Genomic DNA, 25,623 nt, shown 5'->3' with positions numbered 1-25,623 from the left:
CCCCTGGCGGGCGAGCGCCGGGTGCTGGGCGCGGGGTGGGGGGCGCACGCCCCGCGGGCAGCGGGAAACAGCCGGGGTGGGGGGCCCAGCCCGGCCCCGGAGAGAGGCCGGCCCCCGCCGCCCGCACCCCGGGAACATGTCCGCGGCCCGGGCGCGGAGAGGGGCCCCGGGGAGCAGAGCCCGGGGAGGGCGGGTGCCGTGGCGGCGGCGGCCGCGGAGCCGCTAGTCCCCTCCCTCCTGGGGGAGCAGCTGCCGCCGCCGCCGCCGCCGCCGCCGCCGTCAGCGCGCGGGCCGCGGCCGGAGCGAGCCGGGCGGGCGGGCGGCGCGCGGGGGAGGGCGGGGGCGGGGAGGGGGGTGGGCGCAGGGGCGGGAGGGCGCGGGGGGAGGGTCTCGCGCTCCCGGCGACCAGAGCCCGAGAGGGAGACCCTGGCGGCGGCCGCGGCGCCTGACACTCGGCGCCTCCTGCCGTGCTCCGGGGCGGCATGTCCGAGGCTGGCGGGGCCGGGCCGGGCGGCGGCGGCGGCGCGGGGGCCGGGCTCGGGGCGCTGCCCCCACCGCCCCCCGCGCCGCCGCCCGCGCCCCCGCAGGGCTCCCCGGGCGCCGCGGCCGCCGGGGGCTCGGGCGCCTGCGGACCGGCTACGGCGGTGGCGGCGGCGGGCACGGCCGAAGGACCGGGAGGCGGCGGCTCGGCCCGGATCGCCGTGAAGAAGGCGCAGCTGCGCTCCGCTCCGCGGGCCAAGAAACTGGAGAAACTCGGAGTGTACTCTGCCTGCAAGGTACGCGCTCGGCGCCCGGACCGCCCGGGGGACCGCGGCCCGGCCCGCGGGACCCCCGCCCCCTCCCCCTTCCGCCCCCGCCTCCCGCCAGGGGCCCAGGCACCGCGGAAGTGCCGCTGTCGCCCGCGCCCAATTAGCTGCTCTCAGACCAGAGTCCTGCCGGGTGGGAAGAAGGGATCGCCAGGACCGAGAGCCTTTCATTCCTCCTCCTTGGAAGGAGTTGCCTCTGCGTCCGCGCTCCTAGGCTGCCCTGGGGCTTTGTTGCTCTGTAGGAGCTCGCCAGAGGCGCCTTCCAGGGAGCAGAGGTGGGCTCACTGAGTGGCGAGCGCCTCAGGGCCAAGGAAACGTCTTTTGGGGGACCTCAGCGCCCCCGTTCCGCCCTCCTCTCCCGGTGATCCATTGGGCAGATCTGGAAGGAGCGAGGCTGGACTAGGATCCCGGACTCCCGGCGCTTTGGGAGCGCGAGGGGGCGGAGCGCGCCGGGTGGGAGGGTGGGCGCAGCCCGAAGCAAGGGTCCTGGAGCTCCGGGCGCCCTCGTCTGTGGGCGGAGGCGTTTCGGCGCGCGGTGACGGCCCCGTCATTATTGTATTATTACTTGTTTAGTTACAACGCTGTCCCAGCCTCTCGGGGTGTAAACAGGATTTGGCAAGGTGACAGCCCAGCGCGGCGGGCACTCCTGCTCAGTTTGAGGACACTGGTTTCTTGCCATCCCCTCTCCATCCCAGTTCTGGGCACCCCGTCGCCTCTCAGCTGCAGCTCCAGATGTGGGCACCGTGCTGCCGGGGTGGGAGGATTGCCCGAGGCCGCGGGGCAGGCTGGCCCTGCGCTGTCAGCAGCGGCTTTGTTTTGACAGGGTGACAGCTGAGGGGGGCGGGGACTTGGCCTTGTCAGCTCCTGCGGCCTGTGGCTGAGGCGGGGAAGAGACACACTCACACACTCACACCCTCCCCTGTGTTCCTCCCGCCCGCCTGCCGCAAACAGGGTCAAGTTCCCAGATTCCAGATTCCCACAACCCAGCTGCAGTTGGCCACGTCTGAATTTTGGTGTAAAGATGATTAATCCTGCTAGAACCTCTCTCCCCGGTGATGCTGTTTTTAGTATTTACGTGAGCTTCTCAACCGCAGTGGAATGTCTGTACTTAACCTTTTCCCACCCCATTCACATCCTCTTGTGTCTGTGGAACACCTACTCTCTATCCTGCACTGGCTCAACAGACATTTGTGGAATGAACGTAGGATCTAGCCCAGTGCTTCTCAAACTTTCACGTGTTTGGGAATCATCTGGGGAGCTGGTTAAATGCTGATTCCGAACCAGTAGGTCTGGGAGGGGGCTGAGATTCTGCGTTTCTAACTAACTCTCAGGTGGTGTGATGCTAGTCCATTGACCACACTCTAAGTTGCAAGACCCTTGTTCAGATGTGGACGATATAGCGTTAAGGCTCCTTTGAATTCCACCAAGAAAACTGAAACTTTGCCATCCAGTTGCTGTTTCTGAAGAAAGAATGAAAAAATAAAGTGGGGATTGTGCTTCTAACCTAGCGCTTTGCATTGGGTCCCCATCATAAACAGCTTTTCTCCTTGCTGCCTGTTGCTGCCTTAAGGTGTGAAAACTTCCCTGAAGTTTTGGTCCTATCTGAAACTTTCCATGAGCGTTTGTGCCCTGAATTGATATTTCTGATCCTTTCAAATTTCCACTAGGGAAATGTAGCACCTTTTGTAAAGTCTGTGACTCCCTTATTAAAGGTCCGTCTTCCTGACCCGGGAGACTCTGAAAGTGTCAGTTTCTATTTCCTCATTCATTCAGTAAGTACTTAGAGGGGTCCCAACTGGGTACCAGGCACCGTGCTGGGTGCTGGGGCTGTGATGCCCAGAATCTGTCCCTCTGGGGCTACTGACCACAGGTGTGCATGCACTTGCATGCATGTGTTGAAGGCCTGGGGAGGTGGGCAGTGAACCGGTCACAATGAAGTTCAAAGAGACTGCTTTCTTAGTGTGGTTTTGGAACTCAGGACAGGGCATTCATGGGCTGGAGCACGGGTTGAGGGAGGAATGGCTTCCTGGAGGAAGTGTCAGTGGGTGCTAAGGATTCTCAGCCATGCAGGGTGGGGTGAGCTGGAGCTCCTTGTGGTGGAGAAACTGAAAGCAGTTATGAAAGCTTGGAGCTGCGCCAGCAGGAGCTAGAGTCCATTGGCTGAGGCCACTAGGATGGTGGTGGTGTGTGTGTGTGTGTGTGGTGTGACCCAGAGGAATCCAGGAATCTTAACAATATCTCAGATTTGCTTTTTTTTTTTTTTTGGGGGGGGGCTATACTTGATTGAGTATGAGCAGGTGCAGGAGAGCAGAATCTGTGTTTCCTTCTCAGCTCGTCTCTCCCCTTCACGTAAGAAAGCCCAGAAGGACAGATGCCTCTGCCTTTTGTCACTGACTGGCCACTCGGCCAGTTGGAGAGCACAGCAAGGTTACGGAGCGAGGAAAGAGTCGAGGTACTTTACTGGGGGCGATTGAGAGAAAACAGGTCCCAGACCTGAAAAAAGGCCTTTCAACTTCACAAACGAAACAGAACAAGAAGGGAGCCAGTTCACAGCCTGGGTGGTGCGCCACGCCCCGGAGAGAAGTTAAAAAAAAAAAAAAAGAAACAAACAAACTTGTTTTGCAGGATCCCAGGTAGAGCTCTTTGAACTCTGTTCTGGCAAAGGTTGCTTCAGTGTCACTTTGTTCCTGCGACACAGCCAGAGTGGTCATTAAAAATGTGGATCTGACGGTGTTAGGCCCCTGCTTGGGACCCTTCAGTTTTCTTTACAGGGGTCCACAAGTCCCTGCGTGGCCTGACCACTGCTGTCTCTGGCCCCTTTTCAGGGCCTTGCATGCTTGGTTCCCTTCTACCTCAGGGACTTTGCACATACACTTTGCATATTCACTAGGACTAAAAGCTCTCACTTCACTTTCAAATGAACTCAGATCTTCCTGCAAATCTCAGACTCCTTGCATTTCCTCTACAGCCCTGGCCAGCTTTCCCATGATAAATTCCCTGAACCTCTCTGTATCTGCTTTTTATTCTTGGTGCTTTTATCATGATTTTTAATTGTGTGATTATTTGATATGCATTTGTCACTCTGAGTTGGTTCTAGGTACTGTGGTTACTGACTGGATGGGTGAACTAGAGAAGAGAACACTGAAGAAAATGATTAACTGTCAGAATAGCAGTAGTGAAATTGTAGCCTGACCACTTCTTGACAACTGGGCAGAGGGGTTTATTTTTCCACACAGGGCATTTCCAGGTCTCATGCAGATGTGCCCGGGACTGGAGTTTTAGTGTTATAAAAGGAGCCCCGAGTGAGTTATGAGTAGCCTAAATTTGTATCTCCTTGCACTAAACCATTGACTGACTCTTCCTAGTGAAATAGGCCATTTCTACATGAGTCGGGGAGTAGCGGCCCCTTCTGAATCTGGACTAACCTGAGTTCATATTCAGGTTCAGCTGTGTGACCTTGGACAAGGACTTTACCTCAGCCTCCATTTCCTTGTCTGTAAAGTAGGACTGATGCCGCCCCCTGCCGCCTCCAGCTTAATGGTGAGGATTTTAAATGGGCGCCTGTGTACAAGGCATCCAGCGGGGTGTCTGGTCCCTGGCAAGTCCTCCCAGCAGCTCAGAGAAGGGGATGCACTGTCAACGTGGATGTCAGGAAAGGACACAGAGCTTAGTCTCCAATTCCAGCTCTGCCACCTGCGTGACCCGGGGCGGTAATCACTTAGTTTTTCCTCTGAGCCTTGACTACTTTATCTCTGAGATAGAGACTGTAACTTCACCCTTGACGTTAAAAGAGAAAAGGTCCCCTTAGAGTTCCTGGAACCTGAAAGTGTGGGGTGGATGCTGGTGAAACGAAATTGCCTGATGCTCTACTTGTCTGTCAGAGTCAGGGGCCACAGAGCATCCATGGGGAACCCGGTTGCTTCGATTCTGGGCTGAGTGCCATCCTTAGAGACTGAAAAGGGCAAAGGGCTACACAATTATTTAGAAAATAATGGTTTAGAGATAGACTCACAGACACAAGAAAACAAACTGTAGTTACTGGGAGGAAAGGTGAGGGAGGGATAGATTAGGAGTTTGGGATTAACAGATACACATTCCTATATATAAAACAGATAAACAACAAGGACCTATTATAGAGCACAGGGAACTATATCCAATAACTGGTTATAAACTCTAGTGGAAAAGAATCTGGAAAATTATACATACATATTTGTATATATATAGATACAGGAAACTATATTCAATTTCTTGTAATGAGCTGTAATGGAAAAGGATCTGAAGAAACATATCTATATATATGTATGTGCATGTATAACAATCAGTTTGCTGTACACCTGAAACTAACATTGTAAATCGGCTACACTTCAATAAAATGTAAGAATTAAAAAAAATAATGGTTTATAATCTCAAAGTGACACGTGGCTGTAGAATATGCAGAGCAGTGGCAGAGGCACCAATGCAAGAGGAAAAGTGACCGCCCTTGGCCGGAGGCTGGTGGATGGGGCACCCAAACAAGCCTTAAAGTGAGGGAGAGTCCCGAACGCCTTTGTTTGTATTTGTCAGTCTCTCCTCCGGGGAGAGCAGATTACTTTTCAACTATTAGCAGCGGGAAGAGCAGTGGCTCTTACTCAGGAGCTGTTTTGCCCCCCAGGGGATATTTGGCAATGTCTGAAGACATTCTTGGACATTGTAATTGGGGGGAGGGGGTGCTACCGGCAACTAGTGAATAGAAGCCAGGGATGCTGCTAAAACCGCCCCCTCCACCCCCGTGCACAGGACAGCCCCACACAACAAAGAATCATCTGGCCCCAGAAGACAATAGTGCCGAAGCTGAGAAACTGCCCTAGAGGAAAGTCGTATTGCCCCATAATACCGTAAATACATTCCAGCATAGGAAAAATGAATGCTTTTCCTGTTAGTTTGAATAACTCTCCAAAGCTGAAAAATCTTGCTTTGTTTTTAAAAACCTTTATTATGGTAAAATGGATAGATCATCAAACTCACTGTAAGTGTGCAGTCAGGTGCTGTTGAGTAAATGTATCAGTTCATAACCACAGTCCAGTTCTTCTTCCTTTTTTTTTTTTTTTAAAGTCCTGGGGATTGAACCAAAGACCTCATGCCTGCTAGGCACACACTCTACCACTGAGCTCTACCCTCCCCTCATCGCAGTCCAGTTTTATAACTTCCATCCCCACCAAAGACTGGTCGTTCCCACCCCCACCACCTTGGGCACTTTTACGGTGATAGTTTGTATCAACTGATTATTGGTTTGCAAATAGAAACCAATTAAAAGTATCTTTTTGGAAACTCTTTGATATAAGTAGTATTGTTACAGCAAAGCTTAACACGGAGAAGGGGGTAGATAAAATGTTTTTTAAAAATCAGACTCTAGCTGCATAAATCTATTGCATACAATGATTTCATGTGTGGTAACTTCTCAAAGGTGGTGTCATGGAGCCAAGCACACAGGAAAAATGATTCGTTTGGCAGGCACGGTACAAAAAGCTTGAGAGAAAGATGACCAAATTTAATTCTATTTCCTCCTAAACTTTCAAGGAAGATGGAAATCAAGCCTTCAGACTGCAATTTGCAGTTTGATGTAATTGAGAAAAGCAAGTTTATAGGGGAAACAGCACAGAATCTGTAGAGCACTGTTTTGTTTTGAGAAGCTTGTGCTTGCAAATTGCATTTTGTGATTCAGCGCTGGTGGGTTTTGGTTGTTGTGGCTGTTTTTGTTTGTTTGTTTTTTAACCACTCAGTATATTTAAACCTGGTTACCTGTCTGCACCGGCTGGATTTAATTGTGTCTATCAGGCAAAGCCAAAACTCTGACCCATCATAGAGGACATTGAGGGTAAAATACAGTTTCGTGAGAGGTACCTTGGAACAGTCAGAACATCTGCTTCTCAGATGAAAGCTCTGGATACTCAGGGCAGTGCCAATAAAACTTGCATTTCCAAGGCTCGGTGGCTTCTGTTTGAGTTGTTTGTTTCTCCGCCAGAGGAAGGCAGCAGTTTAGGAATGGTGTCAATGGTTTCCTGCTCGTGATGGTTTCCTCCTCATCTGATTCGAACAGATGCCACCTGCCACCCATGGCATGAGTGCAGGCCTGCTGACCACCTGGCACCTGGACAAAACCCTGGAAGATCATCCCCCACCACCACCCTGTGCCCCCGGGCAGCCCCTGAACTGCCTTGTCTTCCAGTTTCCTCACTGTGGAAGTGGGAGGCAAGGTCCCACCTCCCCTACGTGTTGTGAAGATGAACGCGTCTGGCATATGTGAGAGTTCTTAGAATGCAGGCATCACACAGACGGCGGTTTTAGTTTGAAACGCTTTCCACTGGCATCAGCAGTTCTGTTGCGGTGTTTTGCTACCAGTCATCTGAGTCTTCTACCTGGGGTAAGAGACAGGTGAGGAAGGTCATTTTCCTAGCAGGAAGCTGAGACCCAGAGAAGTTAAATTAAGCAGCTTCCTCCAGCTGCAGGGCTGACTCGGCGGAAGGTGCCCCCAGAGGCTCTGTCCCCAGTGCGCTGTTGGCACCCTCTTCCCGGACTTTCCCATGGGGTGGAAGGGACGCCGCTCTTCCAGATGCTTCACAGAGGGGACCTCGTTTGTCTCAGGCAGTCTTCTGCTCCCGTTTGATGTTTATGGTGCTCCTATTGAGAGGTATGTTCAAAGGCTTTTCTAGTTCACTGAAAACTGTGCAGGCCATAAAGCAAACAAAATAAGTGTGCTTTATGACTGGCCCAGGACAGACAGATGCATGCCCCTGATTGTTTTAAAGCTGACAATTGCGGATGGTCACTGTGCTGGCCCAACAGAATTCCCTGCTGAAAGGAGATGAAAGAGATACCTACTCAGGCTGTCCAAGGTGCCAGACGTACTAGAGATGTAAGGAATGGGCCCTCCTGGATGTTCAGGGGTCCCCACTCAGTTCTGTGTAAGACTACATACCCAACAGTATTTCAGCACAATCCAGAGGAAAGTCTTTTTAAAAAATCTTTTAATTGATGAGTTGTTTTTTTAATTTTATTTTTTATTGAAGTGTAGTTGATTTACAATGTTAGTTTCAGGTGTACAACAAAGTGATTCAGATACACACACACACACACACATATGTGTATATGTATACACACACATATATTTTCAGATTCTTTCCCATTATAGGTTATTCTAAGAAATTGAGTATAGTTCCCTGTGCTACACAGTAGGTCCTTGTTGTTTATCTATGTTATATATAGTAATGTCTGTCTGTTAATTCCAAACTCCTAATTTATCCCTCCCCTCTTTCCCCTTTGATAACCATGGTTTGTTTTCTGTGTCCATGAGTCTATTTCTGGTTTATAAATGAAAATTTGTATCTTTTTTTAGATTCCACATATAAGTGATATCATATGATACTTGTCTTTCTCAGTCTGACTTACTTAACTTGATATGGTCATCTCTAGGTCCATCCATGTTGCTTCAAATCACATTATTTCATTCCTTTTTGTGGCCGAGTAGTATTCCATTGCATAAATACACCACAGCTTCTTTATCCAGTCATCTGTTGGTGGACATTTAGGTTGTTTCCATGTCTTGGTTATTGTAAATAGTGCTGCTATGAACATTGAGGTGTATGTAAGTCATTTTTTTAAACTTTTAATTTTACTATGCAGATGGGAAATTGCTCATGTCATCAGTACATATGATGATTTTGGATGAGTTTTTACATATGCACACATCCCTGCAACGGCCATCCAGATAAAGCTATGGAGCGTTTCTGGCACCTCACAGGCCTCCTTGTGCCCCCTCCCCACCCCTGGTAACCCTCATTCTGATCTTTATTACTAGAGATTAGTGTTGCCTCTCTTAAACGTCACACAAATGCAGTCACATGGGATGAACGCCTTTCCCTCTGGTTTCTGTCGCTCTGTGGTGTCTGAGCTACACGTGTGTATTGCTGCAGATAGCTGCAGTTTGTAAACACACATTTTTAAAGACCTTTATTGTTGTGTAGTTCCTGTACAATAAACTACACATATTTTGAATGTACAATTTGATGAATTTTGGTAGATGTTTACACCCATGAAGCCACCACCACAATCAAGACAGCTAACATCTCCATCACTCCCCAAGAGATGCAAATTTCAAACTCCCAATTTATCCCTTCCCGCCCCTGTTACCCCTTGGTAACCATAAGTTTGTTCTCTATGTTTATGAGTCTGTTTCTGTTTTGTAGATAACTTCATTTGTGTCCTTTTTTTTAGATTTCATATGTAAGTGATATCATATGGTATCTTTCTTTCTCTTTCTGACTTACTTCACTTAGAATGACATTCTCCAGGTCCATCCATGTTGCTGCAAATGGTATTATTTTATTCTTTTTTTAATGGCTGAGTAGTATTCCATTGTATAAATATACCACAGCTTCTTTATCCAGTCATCCATCAGTGGACACTTAGGTTGCTTCCATGTCTTGGCTGTTGTAAATAGTGCTGCTGTGAACATTGGGGTGCATGTAAAGACACATGTTTTTAAGCGAAAACAACAAATTCAACATTGTTAACCATTTTCAGAATGGAAGTCATTGGTTGTGGACACCCTTCTAAGATGAATGTTAATTAGGCTTTTGAAAGAAAAGATGAAGATCTGATCTTCGGGTGTGCTGTGCAGGCACATGGGCAGGAAATCCAGGAGGTGTGCTGGCTGAGCTGGTAGAGGAGGTTTGGAATGGAGGAGAGGTGGGCTGTTGGGGGTCTGTGATGTCACAGCCACGGAATGGCCAGCCTGCATGGTTCCTTCTCCCCGGAGTCTGTCTCGGTGAGCCCTCACTGGTAAATATTCATGCTAAGTCCTGCTGGCACCCTCCCTTGGTTCTGGAAGATGACTTGAGTTATACAGTGTGTCCTGTAAGCCACGCAGAGCCGTGCATGGTGGGGGCTGTGGGGGGTCCCTGGAAGGCTGGCACGTGAAGCCCAGGTGCGCACCGGCACCTCTGTGTTATTGGCCCAGGGGATGGAGACATGGGACAAAGAATGCTCTGGTTCGTCTTCACACGATCTCTTCAACTGTGGGCTGAGGCCCCTATGGGCCACCTTCTCCCTAGGAGTGGCAGTGAGGGACACAGATTACTATGCAGCCTACAGTTTTTGCATGACAACTCATCCTTGAAAACTCATATTAAATATATAAGAGAAGCTTACTATTTAGTGCAGTCGTGTGGACCCTTCACTGAGAAAGCCATCGGTCCTGTGATTGATGGAGCTGGCGATGGGAGCTTCACCCGTTTTACTTGCGTGTGTGTGGGCATGGGGGGGGGGTCCTGTTATACCCCTGCCCTTTATTTATTCTCCTAACATTTGTTTCCACGGGGTGCTTTAGAAGGTTTCTGCTCTGATAGCTCCTGTCCAGACTCCATATGACAATTCATCGCCAGGTTATAGTTGAAATAGAATTGCATCCTTTATAATGTTGAATTGCTTTCTTTGCTGGCATCTGATTGCCTGTGGTGCCCCCGGCACTGCACACTTTTCTTCCCTGGGTATTGGTGTGGCTCGTTGTCAAAACCCATTCCCGTCTGTTCTCAAATGCCAGGTTCTCAGAGAAAAGCCTTCCCGACCCAGCCCCGCCCGGCCCTTTGCCCCAGTGAAAGTGACCGTCCCCCGTCGGTCTGTCATCTTCCCTGGTTTTGCTTTCTTTTACTGCAATTTATTTTCAAATTTCCTGTCAGTTTCCTTTATGACAAGAGAAGTTCTGTGAAGCAAGGAGTTTGGTCCATTCCGTATCCCCGGTCCGCGGACCACACCTCGCACATGGTAGAGTTGAGTGAATGGGTGATTTCACATTCACAGCCTTCGTGAGGTTGGAGGAGAGGAAATTTTGTTTTAAAGACAAGGAAACTGGGCCCCAGAGAGGTTTAGCAACTTGCCCACAGCCGTGCGGACGGCAGCAGGGCGGCCCCCATCAGGGCTGGAATGGCGTCTCCTGACACTCAGCTCACGGGCACCTGATGACACATGGTGTTTGTCTGATGGCCTGGACTTCAGCTCAAGACGGAGCAAGGAGAAGCCACACCCGCTTTTGATTCTCCTCTGAGTGGATGAGGTGAACTTCTCTGACCCCATTTCCTCTTCAGCAAATTTAAATTCACACAAGGGGGTTGTGAGTATTGGAAGACCAGTGGGGTTATGGAGGGGGAAAAGGCCCCTCCATATATTCTAAACATCCAGATTATGTTGGTGATCTAGAAGAGAAAAAAAAAATTCAATCGCCTGTAAAGTTCTGTTTTCTAACAAGTTTCTATTTTTTGTGGCTTTGCTGTGCACTTAAACAAAAGCTCCACTAGGCTTTATTTAATTTGTTCTTCTGTTTGTACCCTGAGGCCCAGACACGGGGCTTATTATTTTTTTAATCAGGAGACAAATGCATTTATTTTGGAAAAAAGTGTGAATAACATCTCCAGTGATCCACGTGGAAGGTACACCCCCTGACCTCAGCAGGGGCTCTTGGTCCCCTCTTCTGTGACCCCAGGGTGGGCCACCCCCCAACTGGGGACGTCTCCATCAGTTCTACACCATCCTAAGCGGTCCCCGTGCATTGCGAGCTCTCGGCCCAGCTTCGGTGTTGTGCAGGAGATTCCAGAAGTCCAGGGGTGCAACCTGACTAATGTCCTAGTGACTGATGGCGACCGCCCCAGCCTGCCTCTGCTCTAATGAGCTAGTGTTGAAACTGGCTGGCAGGATGCCAGGGAGGCCAAGGTCAGTGTCCTCTGAAACAGCGAAGTGAGTCACATCATCTAGGACCAGCACACACTCACAGGACCACCTGACTCAGCCCACCTCTGAGGGAAGGTGTCTGCTGGTGCTGGCTAGGTGCCTGTGCCCAGCTCTGTCCTCGGTGTGTGGCGAGTGACCAAAGGGCGTGACAGCCACCAGGAGCCCCTCATCTCGAGGGGGAGACAGACACAAAGGGAAAGAAAGATGAATGTGAATAATCAGGCACAGTTAGTCCGTGCGGAGAGAGAACCTATGCAAGTAAGTCCGTGCAAAGAGAAACCCATCCCAAGCTGGGGCGGGTGGGGCGGGGAGTGGGCCCAGCCCAGCTGGGGTGAGCAGGATGCAGTGGAGTGGAGAAGTGAGCAAGGCATGGGGTGGCTGGGAACGTGGACCCGGGCAGCACAGGACCCGCATCTGAATACGACGCGCCGCTTTCTTGCTGGGAGGCGGCGGGGACGCGGTGCCCTTCACCAGCCCCGGGTCCCGTGGCTGTGCAGTGGAGGGAGGAATGCTGCCAGCTCTCTTATTCATTCAACAAATTGTTCCTGCACGTGCCAAGCGTTGACTTAGATCTGGGGACACAGTGACAGATGGGCCCTCGCCCTGGTAGAGCTTGCTTCCCGGTAGCAGAAGCAGACAGCAGAAAGTGGTAGGTGCCACACGCACAGAGGATGAGGACAAAGCCACCAAGGAGGGGGTGCCTGGGGATCTCCTTCAGGTGCAGCCTGAGAGGGTCTCTGCAGAGGAGAGGCGTCCTGGGTGAGCGTCACGACAGGAGGCCAGCTGTGAGTGGGGAGCCGGGGGGAGAAGGGCAAAGACTCTGGGTCCAGAAAGGGCCACCTGGTGGCCCCGGTGGCTAGATGGTGAGGGTGGGAGACGAGTGAGTGTAGGTGAGGTAGGAGAGGTAGATGGGGCTAGGTGAAGTGATCCCGTCTCCACTTCTGGGCAGTTCAAACAAATGCCCATCAGGACCCAGAACATTTTCGTCACCCTAGAAACTTCCCTCCTGCTCCTTGCCATTCAAATCCGCCCTGCCGTCCCCCCCACCCCCGCCCCACGAGGCAACCACGGTTCTACTTTATGTCACCACGGGTTAGTTTTGATGTTCTAGAGTTTCTTATAAATGACACACAGTCTGCATGCTTCTGTTTTTTTTTTTTTTATTTGTAACTTTTTAATTTATTTTTTTAAAAATTGAAGTATAGTTGATTTACAGTATTAGTTTCAGGGGTACAGCATAGTGATTTAGTATTTTTGCAGACTATATTCCATTGTACGTTATTACAAGATAATGCCTATAATTCCCTGCACTATACTGTGAATCCTTGTTACTTATCTACTTTATACATGTAGTTTGTATCTGTTAATCCCATACCCCTAGTTTGCCCCTCCCCCTTCCCTCTCCACTTTTTTTAATCCACTTTTTTTTTTTTACTGAAGTGTAGTTGATTTACACTGTTGTGTTAATTTCTGGTGCACAGCGTAGTGATTCATTTATACGAGTGTGTGTATATATATTTATGTATTCCTTTTCATTATAGGTTATTACAAAGTATTGAATACAGTTCCCTGTACTGTATGGTAGGACCTTGTTGTTTATCTATTTTATATATAGTAGTGTGTATCCGCAAACCCCAAACCTTCTTCCCTTTGGTAACCACAAGTTTGTTTCCTATGTCTGTGCACACTGTTCTTTTTTCACTCATCTTGGTAATTTTGGGATCCATCCACGGCGTTGCATGCATCAGAAGTTTATTTCTTTTTATTACCGAGAAATACTCTGCTGTATGGCTGAACCACATTTTGTTTACCTGTCTACTTGTTGATGGGTACCTGGGCTGTTTCCAGTCGATTCAGAGAAGACCTGTATTTTCAAGCACCCCTTCTGGCTGCTCTGAGAGGAATAAAGTGGACAAGAAGAGGACCAGCTGAAGTGATTGCCGTGTAGATACGAGCGGATGGTGGCTTGGAGGAGGGTGTGTCAGGGGAGGGGGTGAGGAGGAGAGAGTATGACGAGTGCAGAGGCAGCGGGATTTGATTTTATTGCTGAGTTGGTGATTCCGGCATGTGAACAAAAGACACACGTGAACGTAATGTCTGGGTTGCTGGCCTGAGCAGCTGAAAGGATGGTCATTCCATTTACCAGGAGGGGCGAGACCCAGGGAGGAGCACACTGGGGTGGGTGGGAATCCCAAGTTCTTTTACAGATGTGTTAAATTAGGTACGTCTCTTAGTGGTCAGGTGCTGTCTTGATGATAAAGTGAGATAATCCATTTAGCAGTTGGGTAGGGAATCTGGAACATTCTACATGCTCGGTAAATGGTAGCAACCATTACACTTAAAAGCTGTGCTAAGCCATCATCGTTGGTCTTAAGAAAGAGACCAGCCAAACTGAAGAAGAAGGAAAAACGAGGAAATGATCATAGCAGGAAGTGGAATCGATCCACTGGGTAAAGAAGAAAACAGTTGTAGAAGGTCTTGAACTTCGGGTCGAAAACTTGGAACTGAATCCCACTTACTGACAGCGAGTCTCTGCGCTTCAGGAAGGAGGAGACACGCGGTGTCTCGGAGCGAGGAGTGTTAGGTTTTGGGCTTGAGTGCTTGCTCCTTGGCAGCTGGGTGAATTCGGACAAGCCACAGCCCTTCCCTGAGCGCTGAATCACGGGTCCTCTGGGTTATCGGGTGGGGAGACAGGGCGATGCAGGCGAACACTGCCTCAGAAAGTAGCCGGCAGAAATGTTTGACGGTGTTAAGCGGCAGTTCAGGGTCCAGCCCTGTGTGCGGTGGGTGTTACATGGAGGGTGGGGGTGGGAATGTATCAAAGGGGTGGGCTTCTAACTGGCTATTAAGGGCCTGGCCGAGGGCCTGGGCAGTGGGAAAGCAGAAGGTATGAATCTGGGAAAGACTTCGCAAGGAGAATCACATGGCCTCGGGTGAGGGCTTCAAAGGCAGATGGATGGATTGCGTTCGGGAGCTGGGGGACGGCTAACTAGCGCCGAGGTGACGAACAGGGCAGTTGAGAGGGGGTGTTCACCTTAATGTGAAACCTCCCGGGCTGAGATGCCCGGTGCAGACACTTGGAAACGTGGGCTGGACCTTCTGCTCTGCAGGTGGGGCTTGTTCCTTGGATCTGGGTGTCATCAGCCCAGATAATGACTGAGACCGGGAGCTTCCGAGGAAGCGGCTTATTTTGCTCATCCTGGTGGGGCCAAGACGGCAGGCGGAGGAGTGAGAGATTCCGTCGTCACCGGGTGGCCCGGCTGCTGGGGGCCAGCCAGCCAGCGTGAGGAATCTCTGCTGTGCTGGAGGCTGGGCCGAGGCTTTGGCAAGTTCACCAGTTTGGGGAGGTGGGGAGGTGTATGAAAAAATTCCAGGAATTGTCAGGGCTCCAGGGTTCTGGGCACCAGTTTCTTGCCTCTGGCGTCTCTCAGGACCTCTCGAGGCCCTTCCAGGGGTGATGCATGTTTGGGTTTGGGCCTGGAGAGGTGACTCAGACGTAATGACGGGTCTGGCCCAGCCCTGGGTCATTTGGTGGTGCTGGAGTCATTCTGGCACCTTCTGAGGTAATGCCTGAGGGACCTGGGCCTTGGGGTCAGCCAAACCTGATTATTAAGCGTGAAGAGCACAGTTCCTTATTCAAACCCAGCTCAGGCCCGGGGACGTCTTGCAGACCCGGGTGCCTCCTGCCCAGGGCTTTCTGTTGGTGTGGTGTTGGGGCGAGTCCTGGAGGGCCCGGGAGAGCCTTGTTTGAACCGGGTGTTTGCACCTGGTTGTCTCGCTCTGGGTCGCCCCTCATGGCGTGATTTCTGTTCCCCTGCACCCTCGACACTCTCTTCAGCATTTGATTTTGTGGTTCCTTGTGGCTTTCCCCACCAAAATGGGACTCTTAATTAAGGTCTTCAGAGCTGCTCCTGCTACTGAATTACCTCACCGGTTATCCATTCTCCGCTTCCAACCCAGTTTCCCTCTTGGCTCCAGGAGGATTTGGTCTCCTGAGGGAGGAATCCCCACTCCCACTTAATTCGTTTCACTGGTGCCCAAAATTCCCCAGTTCAAAACTCCCAGTGTCCGGTCAGAGCCCCATGGTGTCCGCTGGCCTTCCGTGGGCACCTGTGGAGCCAGGAGGATGGCCACACGGTGAAGAGAGCAAAATGGTTCATGTCCCAGAAAGGATTATTTTTTTCCTTCAGATCGTTGCGGCTCTGAGTGAGGTCCTCACCTGGGGACTTGTTAGAAATGCAGACTCTCAGGCCCCACCCCGGACCCACTGATTCTGAATCTGCACTTTAACAGGCTTTCCTCGGTCGTTCGGGAGCAGGTTAAAGTTGGAGCAGCGCTGCTCTGGTTCCTGGGAGCTTTACCCAGACTGCTTCCAAAGGGTTCACTGTCAGAGAGGAAATTTATAAGGACCACGGCTCAAAACAGCGGACTCCAGGTGTGGCTGCTGTTTGAAAATAGGATTAAAAGAATTTTTTTTTTCCAGAGTGACACAGGCATGCAGTTAAGAGCCAAATTCAGACAGCCCACAGTGGTAGCAAATAAGCTCTCACTCCTATCCCCTCCACCCCCTGTTTCACTCCTCCCTCCCCGGTAATCATTTCCAGAAAATTTTCATCCACCCCGAGGCTGCATCTTGGATTCTATACTAGAATTCAATCAGAGAGGGGGACTAGATTCACTACAAAAATCCATTTTCTTTTTTAAAAATTTATTTTCATTTTTCATTGTTTTTAGGGGGAGGTAATTAGGTTTATTTTTATTTATTTATTTAATGGAGGTACTGGGGATGGAACCTTGTGTGTGCTAAGCAGGCGCTCTCCCACTGAGCTATGCCCTCCCCTCCTCACCTGCCAAAAAAACCCATTTTTGATTCCGATTAGGCTTGAGTGGATTTGGGAGCCAGCCAGGCAGCTGCGTGTGAGCAGGTCAAGGTGTGAGTGAGGTTCCCCGAAAGGAGCACCAGCAGCACGGCTTTATTATTAGCAAGTTTTAATTGTTTCAAGCTCTCCACTAATTTTAAAAACAGGGCGACCCACTTAATGACCGACTTAGTTCTGTCACTTGCTGTTTCCCCTTTGCTGGGACAGATTCTGACAGTGGGGGTGCGGCCACCCAGGTGCTGCCACTTCTGTCGCTTTCTTGGGTCAGAAGGGGCAGAGATGGCGACACCCACGTGCTAGTCTTCCATTAGTTGTGATATAGCTTATTAAGCCTCTTTAATTTGTACTTGAGAAAATAAGCCTCCATTCTGGCACGTGCTGTGGGGAGACTTCGCAGAAGTTCCCTATTTGAAGTGATAATTTGCTGGCAAGGTCTTGCCCTTTTCAGAAACAATTTTATTGAGCTGTAATGTGCGTGCTGTAAATTCCTCTGGTTGTAAGTGTGCGATTCAGTGATTTTTAGGAAGCTGAGTTGTACGGTCATCACCAAGAACCCAATTTTAGGAGGCTTTTCATCACCCCAAAAGGGTCCTCATGTCTGTTTGTACTCAACCCTGTTTCACCCCCTGCCCCAGACCACGAATCTACTTTCTACGTCTATGAACTTGCCTTTTCTGGACATTTTTATAAAGAGATTATGCAATATGTGGTCTTTTATGACTAGCTTCTTACGCTTAATGATTTTGAGGTTCATCCACTTGGTAGCTTGTATCAGCATTTCGTTCTTTTTTTTTGCTGCCGAATAATATTCCAATCTATGGAAATGCCCCATTTTGTTTATGAATTCACCAGTTGATGGCCTTTTGGGTTCCTTCCACTTTTTGGCTACTATGAATAATGTTACGGTGGATATGTGCGTGCAAGTCTTTGTGAGATTTATGTTTTCATTTCTGTCAGGTAGATGCCTGGGAGTGGGTTTGTTGGGTCAGGTGGTAAACTGACGCTTAACTTTGAAAAAAAATTATTATTGTTTTGAGTGGTAGAATACGCATCACATGAAATGTATTATCTTAACCATCTTTCAGTGTGCAGGTCAGCGACACTGAGAAATTCATGTTTCGTGCAGCCATCACCGTGGTCTGCGGTCCTCTTTTCATTCTGCAAAACTGAAGCTCTACACCACGCACTGGATGACAACACTGCGTTCCTCCGTGCACTCAGCCCCTGCCAAACCTCTGTTCTTCTTTCTGTCTCTAAGATTTGGCTACTTTCCACTCTGTTGATTGTGTTTGTTGACGCACAGAAGTTTTAAATATTGCTGAAGTCCACTTTATGCATTTTTTGTTGTGGTTGCCTACGCTTTTGGTGTTCTACCCAGGAAATCATTGCCAAATCGAACGCCGTGAAGTTTCCCCCTACGTTTTCTTCTCAGAGTTTCGTAGTTTCAGGTTTTATGTTTAGGTCTTTGATCCAGTCGAAGTCAGTTTTTCTGTATGGTATGAGGTAAGGCTCCAACAGTTTCATTCAGCTGCATGTGAACATCCAGTTTTTCTAGCATTGTTTGTCGAAAGACTGCCTTTTCCCACTGGATGGTCTTGGCACCCCTGTTGAGAATCACTAGACCATATACGTGAGGCTTTATTTTTAGATTGTCTCTTGGTCTCTATTTAACTTCTTAAGAAACTGCCAAGCCATTTTCCAAAGTGAGTGCACTGTTTTACAGTCCCCTCCAAGGATATGTGCAGATTCCTGTTTCTTCATATCCTTGGCAGTGTTTATTATCTGCCTTTTTGATTACCGCCATCTGCGTGGGTGTGAAGTTATATCTCATTACGGTGTTAGATCCTGACCTTTAAACATTCTGCCTTTGTCCGGCCTGGAACAGAGAGGTGGTAAAACAGAGTGAGCCCCCTCCTCCACAGCCACAGGACCAGCTACCTGCCTGAACACACTCAGTGCTCCTGCAGGTAGACGGAATAAGCTCAGGCAAATGTCTGAACGTCTGGGAGCCTCAGTTTTCTGTGCTGAATAATGGGCGTAATCCCTTTCGCATACAGGGGGAGCTTGGAACATGTATACAAGCGCCTTTTTTGTTTTTGATGGTTAACGAGTGTTGGATTCACAGTTTTACTCCATACATTTCCCATCAGGGTTGTTTTTTTTGTTTGTTTGTTTGTTTTTTTGCCCTGGGGCATCCCTGTCACTGATTTAAGTTTTCCAGCCAATGTGACTTTCCAGCATTTTAAGCCCGACCGAATCCTGCTGGACAGCTTGGCTGTCTGTCTCCTGCTCCACTGAATGTCACCCAGATATCTTCACACCCATCTCACTTGTCAACACCGTGCGACCTGGGGGCACCCTGCTCCCCAGGCTGCCTGTCAGGTGGGTCACCATCCCTTGTTGATCCAGTTTTGCTTCCTTCTCATCCTCCATCCCGGCTTCTGTGGACTCTCACAAAATCTGATGTGTTCTCTTGACCTCTTACCCTGGATCCTATTGGGGCAAAACTATTTTTTTTTTTTTTAATTTTAGGGAGGAGGTAATTAGGTTTATTTATTTTTGGAGGAAGGGCTGGGGAGGGACAAAACTATTTTTATCCCAGGCCTGTTGAAACCAGAAGGTGGCCTTTTCTCTGTGGGCTCCCGCGAGGTGACCTCACCCTGCCCTAGGGGGCCGGCTGCTGTGGTAATTGGCCTGGCAGCGAGCTCCCTAAGAGGTTGTCCTTTAGCTGATACTTTGTTGAGGCTGCAAGCCAGCCCCCTTGGGATTTCCCTGAGCTAGCAGCCGTCTTGTCTAACTAAGGAGAGACATGGGCAAGGTGTCTGGAAAGGAGACCTCTTATCTCAAAGAGCAGTAACTGGGCCTGAACATCTGGAAGGCCCAGGCAGAGGGCGGGGGGTGGGGGGGAGTGGCAGCTCGGGACACTTGCCAGAAAATGCTTTGCTGGCCATCGAGGATAGCATTCGAGGGTTTTTTGAAAGGACTCAATGTGTCCTATTTAGTGAATCGGGCAGTACGTCCCATGCATATTAAAAATGTTGTGCACTTAAGTTTCCAAGTATCCCCCGATATTTGTACACACGTAGGAAGCACTTGTCATATTCTACCAGAATGAAAAGTCCTGAAACAAGTGAGCAAAAGTCAGGAGGCTTCCAGATCTTTCAATGGGGTATTGCTTTAATCAGTTAGAACCACTTAAGAAATATTGGGACTGTTCTGTGCCTAAGCTGTTAGGGTCCACAGTGAAGTCGTGGGTGTTAGGGGTGGATTCCCTTCAAAGTCTAGGGCAGCAATGTCCAACAGAAATAGAATGTGAACCCCCACATGTGACTTCCATTTCCTAATAGCCACATGTGTAAACTTCCTGGGGATGCTGTGAACAAATGGTCACACACAGGGTGGGTCCAGTGACAGGAAGTTCCTTTAGTTCTGTTTTGGAGGCCAGAGATCTGAAATCAAGGTGTCAGCAGAGCCATGCTCCCTCTGAAGGCTCTGTAAAGAATCCTTCCTTGCCTCTTCGTAGCATCCGGTGGCTCCTGGCATCCTTGGCGCCCCTGGTCTTGTTGATGCTCCGTATCTCCGCATACGTCTCCCTGTGTCATCTTCCGTGTGTCTGTCACTCCACATTCCCTCTCTCCTTTCTCTTACAGAAATACCTGTTACTGGTTTTAGGGCCCAGGCTAAACCAGGATAATTTCATTTCAAGATCCTGAAGTAGTCAGAGCTGTTTCCAAATAAGGCCCCACTGTGACGTTCCAGATGGGCATAAACTTTGGGGGACACTGCTCAGCCCACCGCGCTACACTAAACAAAATGAGAAAGACCAACAGCTAAATTTCTTCAGTTTAAATGTTCTAGTTAACCTCATATCCTAAAATATGATTATAGCATGTAATCGATATAAAATAATTCTTAATGAGATACATACATATTTTTTGATGGTTAGCTTTTTCTAGCAATAAATTTTTTTATGATTGTCTTTTTTATTGAAGTGTAGTTTTTTTTATAATTAGTTTTTTTTTTTTAATTTCTTTACTTTAATGGAGGCACTGGGGATTGAACCCAGGACCCCATGTATGCTAAGCACACGCTCTACCACTGAGCTCTACCCTACCCCCTACTGAAGTATTTAGTATCTGCTAATCCCAAACTCCCAATTTATCTCTCCCCCCCACCTCTTTGCCCTTTGGTAGCCATAGTTTGTTTTCTGTGTCTGTGAGTCTGTTTCTGGTTTGTAAATAAGATCATTTATATCCTTTTTTTTTTTTTTGGATTCCACATAAAAGTGATACCATTTGATATTTGTCTTTTTTGTCTGACTGACTTCACTTAATATGATCATCTCCAGATCCATCAGTTAATGAGATATTTTAACCTTTTTTTCCCCTTGGCACTAAGTCTTTGAAATTCAGCACACTTATGGCGCATCTCAGCCTGGACCCCCCGAAGGGCTGGGCAGCCCCCGCGGCTGACCTCCGCGTCCTGGCCCGCGCAGCCGGGGCGCTGTGCGGCGGGCTTCAGCGCTTCACCTTCTGTTTTCACCCTCTCCCCTTTCTTCTCTCCCTCCCTTCATCCTCCTCTTAGTTTCCATGGAATTTTCTGTTTATTTGGAAGAAGTCTCGGTCAGTTCTGAACAAAAGAAATACAAGCCTACTTTGTAGAAGCTCCTGGGTTCCCAGGACTCAGTGGGAGAGGCAGAGTTAGCCAGTTTCGAAAGAAAAGTCCTGTGCTCAGTTCCATTTTTAAGCATCAGGGTTTATCGGTGTACAGTTTATTAAGCGTTTCTGTCACAAGTGGCTTAAATACGTGTGGCTAATATTTGGGACACAGCATTTTTTATTGAGCAGGGGGCATAAGGGACTGTTATTACTCATCTCCCTGCCGGGAGATTTGTGACCCATCCATCTCTCAGCCCCCTGGGAACACGGCATTATGCTCCCATGTTAAGACAAGAAGAGGCATAAATTTTTCTTTCGGCCAATTGCTCTAAGCCCGTTGTGATAATGGAGGCAGGATTTATATCTCTCAAAATCAGTATTGTCTTCTCCAAGAATTGCAGGCTTGTTCTTTTTTGGCTTGGACTTCGGTGAGGGGAGGAGGCTGGTTTATAAGCAGCCCCACAGGGGACCAGTTTTGGCTCCTTGAGTTCTTAAGTGTGGTTTGTGATAAGGATGTGGTTTCCACCCTCCCTCCCCCAGCTGATGCGTGCTGAGCCTCTGTTACTGTCGTTGGAATTTCTCTGGAACTCTGTTTTCCCCAGTGAGGAATCAGCATTAGAGAGAATTAGCAAGCAACCCATGAATATGAGTACCAGAGAGGAAAACAAAGTTCAGAGTGAATGTCCCTTCCCTTCCCCAACTTTTGCACCGCCCTCCCATAAATGTATATCTATCTTGTTCCTCTGTACACCCACATTCATGTATATTTAAATTGATTATTCATTTATTTAAAAAAAATACATTCAATGATGCTAGGTATTATTCTATGGTTTGCCTTTTCTTCTATTCACCAGGACCTAGAGAGTTTCTGTGTCAGCACAGATAGTTGAGATTTGCAAAATACTAACTACTATATATAAAATAGATTTTTAAAAACCCCAGGTTTCTTTTGTATAGCACAGGGAACTATAGTAAATATCTTGCAACTTATAATGAAAAAGAATATGGAAACAAATATATGTATGTATCTGCACGACTGGGACATTGTGCTGTACACCAGAAATGGACACATTGTAACAGACTGTACTTCAATTAAAAAAAAAAGAGTGAAAAAAACCTCTTTTTTTTAATTGAAGTGTAATTGATGTACAGTGTTATGTAAGTTACAGGTGTACAATATAGTGATTCACAATTTTTCAGGTTATACTCTGTTTATAGTTATTGTAAAATATTGCCTGTATTGCTTGCACAATACATCCTTGTAGCTTATTTTATACCTAATAGTTTGTATCTCTTAATCCCCTACCCCTCTGTTGCCGCTCCCTGCTGGTAACCACTAGTTTGTTCTCTAAATCCGTGAGTCTGCTGCTTTTTATTATATTCACTAGTTTGTCATTCTTTTTTAGATTCCACATGTAAGTGATACCATACAGTATTTGTCTTTCTCTGCTTGACTTATTTGACTTAGCATAATAATCCATTCATGTTGCTGCAAATGGCAAAATTTCATTTTTTATGGCTGAGTGATATTCCATTGTCCTTATATACCACATCTTTATCCGTTTATCTGTTGACAGGCACTTAGGTTGCTTCCATATCTTGGCTATTGTAAGTTAGCCTGTAACAATCTATATAATTTAATAAGTTTCTTCTCTTGTGGATCAAATGTTAGATGACCTATGTATGTATTTGCTGTATATAAGATGACATATATATTTATATTTTGCTTTAATAAACAGCAGACAAATGTCATTGAGCACATGTGAATTATTTCTGTAAGAGAGTTTCCCAGTAGTGCATTCGGGCCAAAGGGCAGGAACATTTCAACTTGTCTTCTGAAAGGCTGCACCAGTGTCCCCTCCCATACGTGTGTACCAGTTGCATGCATGTTTCCTCACATCCTGGTTACTTTAGATATTAACAATGTCAACCTTTTATTTTTATTTTTTGCCATCATAATTACTGTGAGGAAATATCTCACAGGGCTTTTAATTTTTCATTTCTCCATTACCAGCTATGCTGACCACTTTGTATAGGTTTATTTGCTATTAACATATATTTTTCTTTCACTTAGGTTTGCTGTTTTCTTTCTGTCAAACCTTTTTATTGTTCTGTAGATGATCTTTTTATGTTCTGGATCTTAATACTTTGATAAATGCATTGTAAGTGTATATTCTCTCAACTGATCTGACTTAACAAAATTCATAGATTAATTGGAAGAGAATTGATATTTTTACAATATTGAGTCTTCCTTGAGAATTGATAGTTTTGCAATATTGAGTATTCCAAGAATAATGCATATTTCTTCATTTATTGGTCTTCAGTAGACAGTTGTAGTTTTCTGTTTATGGGTCTTACTCATCTTGAAGATTTATTCCTAAGTATTTGATGGCTCTTGCTATTAAGATTTTTTTCCTATTACATTTTCCAAGTGGTTATTTCTGATATAAAATCTGTGTGTTGTATGTTGATCTTATATCCAGCCAATTTATTGTTTTTTTTTTTTTTTAGTTTTGATAATCTCTAAGCATTGCCTGCCAATTTTCATGGTTTTTGTGTACTGATAGTACAGTGTTGAACTCTGGGCGTATTCAGGGCTTCCTTGTTTTGGTAACTTTAACAGGAACAGTTTCTTGTCTCTGTTCAGTATAATGTTTATTTTCAAGTTAAGATAATTTTCTTCTGGAGGGAGAGTGTAGCTCAAGTGGTAGAGTGCATGCTTAGCACACACAAGGTCCTAGGTTCAATCCCCAGTACCTCCTCTAAAAATAAATAAATAAATAAGTGAACCTGATTACCCCCCAAGAAAACTTTTTTTTAAAAATTAATTAAAAAAAGATAATTTTCTTCTGTGCCAAATTTGCTATTTAAAAAAAAACATCTGAAATTGTGCTTGCTTTGGCAGCACATATACTAAAATTGAAGCGATACAGAGAAGGTTAGCATGGCTCCTGCGCAAGGATGACATGCAAGTTTGTGAATCGTTCTGTATTTAAAAAAAAAAAAAAATCAGAAATTGATGCTGAGTATTATGAAAAGTTTTTTTGGGCATCAACTGTAATTCTTTCATCTTCCTTTAATTTCTTAACATAATCAATTTGTTTCAAATATCTATCTATGCATTCCTATAACAAGCTTTAGTTATTATGTACCAATCAAGATGCATGATTTTATTGGTGCAGCCACTATGGAGGACAGTATGGAGGTTCGTTAAAAAACTAAAAATAGACTTACCATGTGATCCAGCAATCCCACTCCTGGGCATATACCTGGAGAATAATACAATTCAAAAAGACACATACACCCCAATGTTCACAGCAGCACTATTTACAATAGTCAAGACATGGAAACAATCCAAATATCCATCAACAGATGACTGGATAAAGAAGACATGGTACATATATATGATAGAACACTACTCAGCCATAAAAAAGAACAAAATAATGCCATTTGCAGCAACATGGGTGGACCTGAAGATCGTCATTCTAAGTGAAGTGGGCTGGAAAAAGAAAGAAAAAAGCCATATATCACTTACAGGTGAAATCTAAAAAAAAAATAATAAAAATAAGGACACAAATGAATTACTTATTATTAATAACTTAGATGATTGATTTCTTGAATATGTGTAAGCACATCTAACTGTCCTTTATGATTGAATCCCCGCATTCTGTTGATTTTTATTTTGTGGTTGGCTTTATTCCTTTGGTAACTTATGTAAGTTTAAAAAGCTAAAGCTCTAATCTGTTCTTAGAAACAATGATCAGTACATATATATAAACTAAAAAAAAATGCAGTATATTGTACATATGTATTTACATACAATATATTGTACACGTGCAGTCAAATTGTAACAATTCTACCTAATAAAACTGGAAAAGAAAAAAAAAGATGCATGATTTTGATTGTGTACTGTTGAATTTGATTGACAAATATTTTATTTCTGTTTTTGTGAGGTTGAGCTGGTGACTTTTTCCATGCTTTTTGCTCTCTGTATGTTGTGTTAGTGTCAGGGTTATACTAAATTCATAGAATGATATGAGAGTTTTTAAAAAAATTCTTTTTCTAATGCGTTGCACTTTGGCACAGTCTACAATACATAGGAACGAACTGGTCTCCTGCTGGCTAATATGGTAGCCACTAGCCACAAATGACTTGAGCACCTGCCACCATTTGAATTGAGATGTACCATGTCAGACATCGCTTGGAGTTTTGAAGACTTAGCATAAAAAAAATTTGTAAAATGCCATATTCATAATGTTTTTATACCAATTCACATGTTGAGATGATAATATTTTAGACATTATAGGCAATATATATATTACTTAAATTAGTTTTACCTACTTCTTTTACTTTTTAAAATGTGGCTACTGGAAAATTTTAAATTTTTTCTGTGGTTCACATATTTATGTTGGACAGCCCTTGAGAGTAACTAGAACTTTCCCATAAAACCATCTGGACCTGGGTCCTTTTTTAGGAGTAGATCTTTGACTACTTTTTTCTTCTAGGGTTTTTAGAAAATTT

At 46.7% G+C, this 25,623-nt stretch overlaps 1 protein-coding gene and 1 non-coding gene across 2 annotated transcripts in view; both read left to right on the top strand.

Annotated features, from left to right (window-relative positions):
- Positions 1-467: 467 nt before the first annotated feature.
- The window catches only part of KAT2B (lysine acetyltransferase 2B), a 92,555-nt gene continuing 67,399 nt past the window's right edge, over positions 468-25,623 (top strand). The window contains exon 1 of the mRNA XM_074371760.1: positions 468-776. Within this exon, the coding sequence (XP_074227861.1) occupies positions 483-776 (294 nt within the window). The 5' untranslated portion in view covers positions 468-482. The remainder of the gene's footprint in view (positions 777-25,623) is intronic.
- Positions 23,992-24,098, top strand: LOC123618217 (U6 spliceosomal RNA). The gene has a single exon (XR_006726622.1). It is a non-coding gene; the product is annotated as a U6 spliceosomal RNA (small nuclear RNA).

The sequence above is a fragment of the Camelus bactrianus genome, chromosome 1, assembly GCF_048773025.1.
Source record: "Camelus bactrianus isolate YW-2024 breed Bactrian camel chromosome 1, ASM4877302v1, whole genome shotgun sequence".
NCBI lineage: Eukaryota > Metazoa > Chordata > Mammalia > Artiodactyla > Camelidae > Camelus > Camelus bactrianus.
This window is presented reverse-complemented; position numbering and strand designations above follow the sequence as displayed.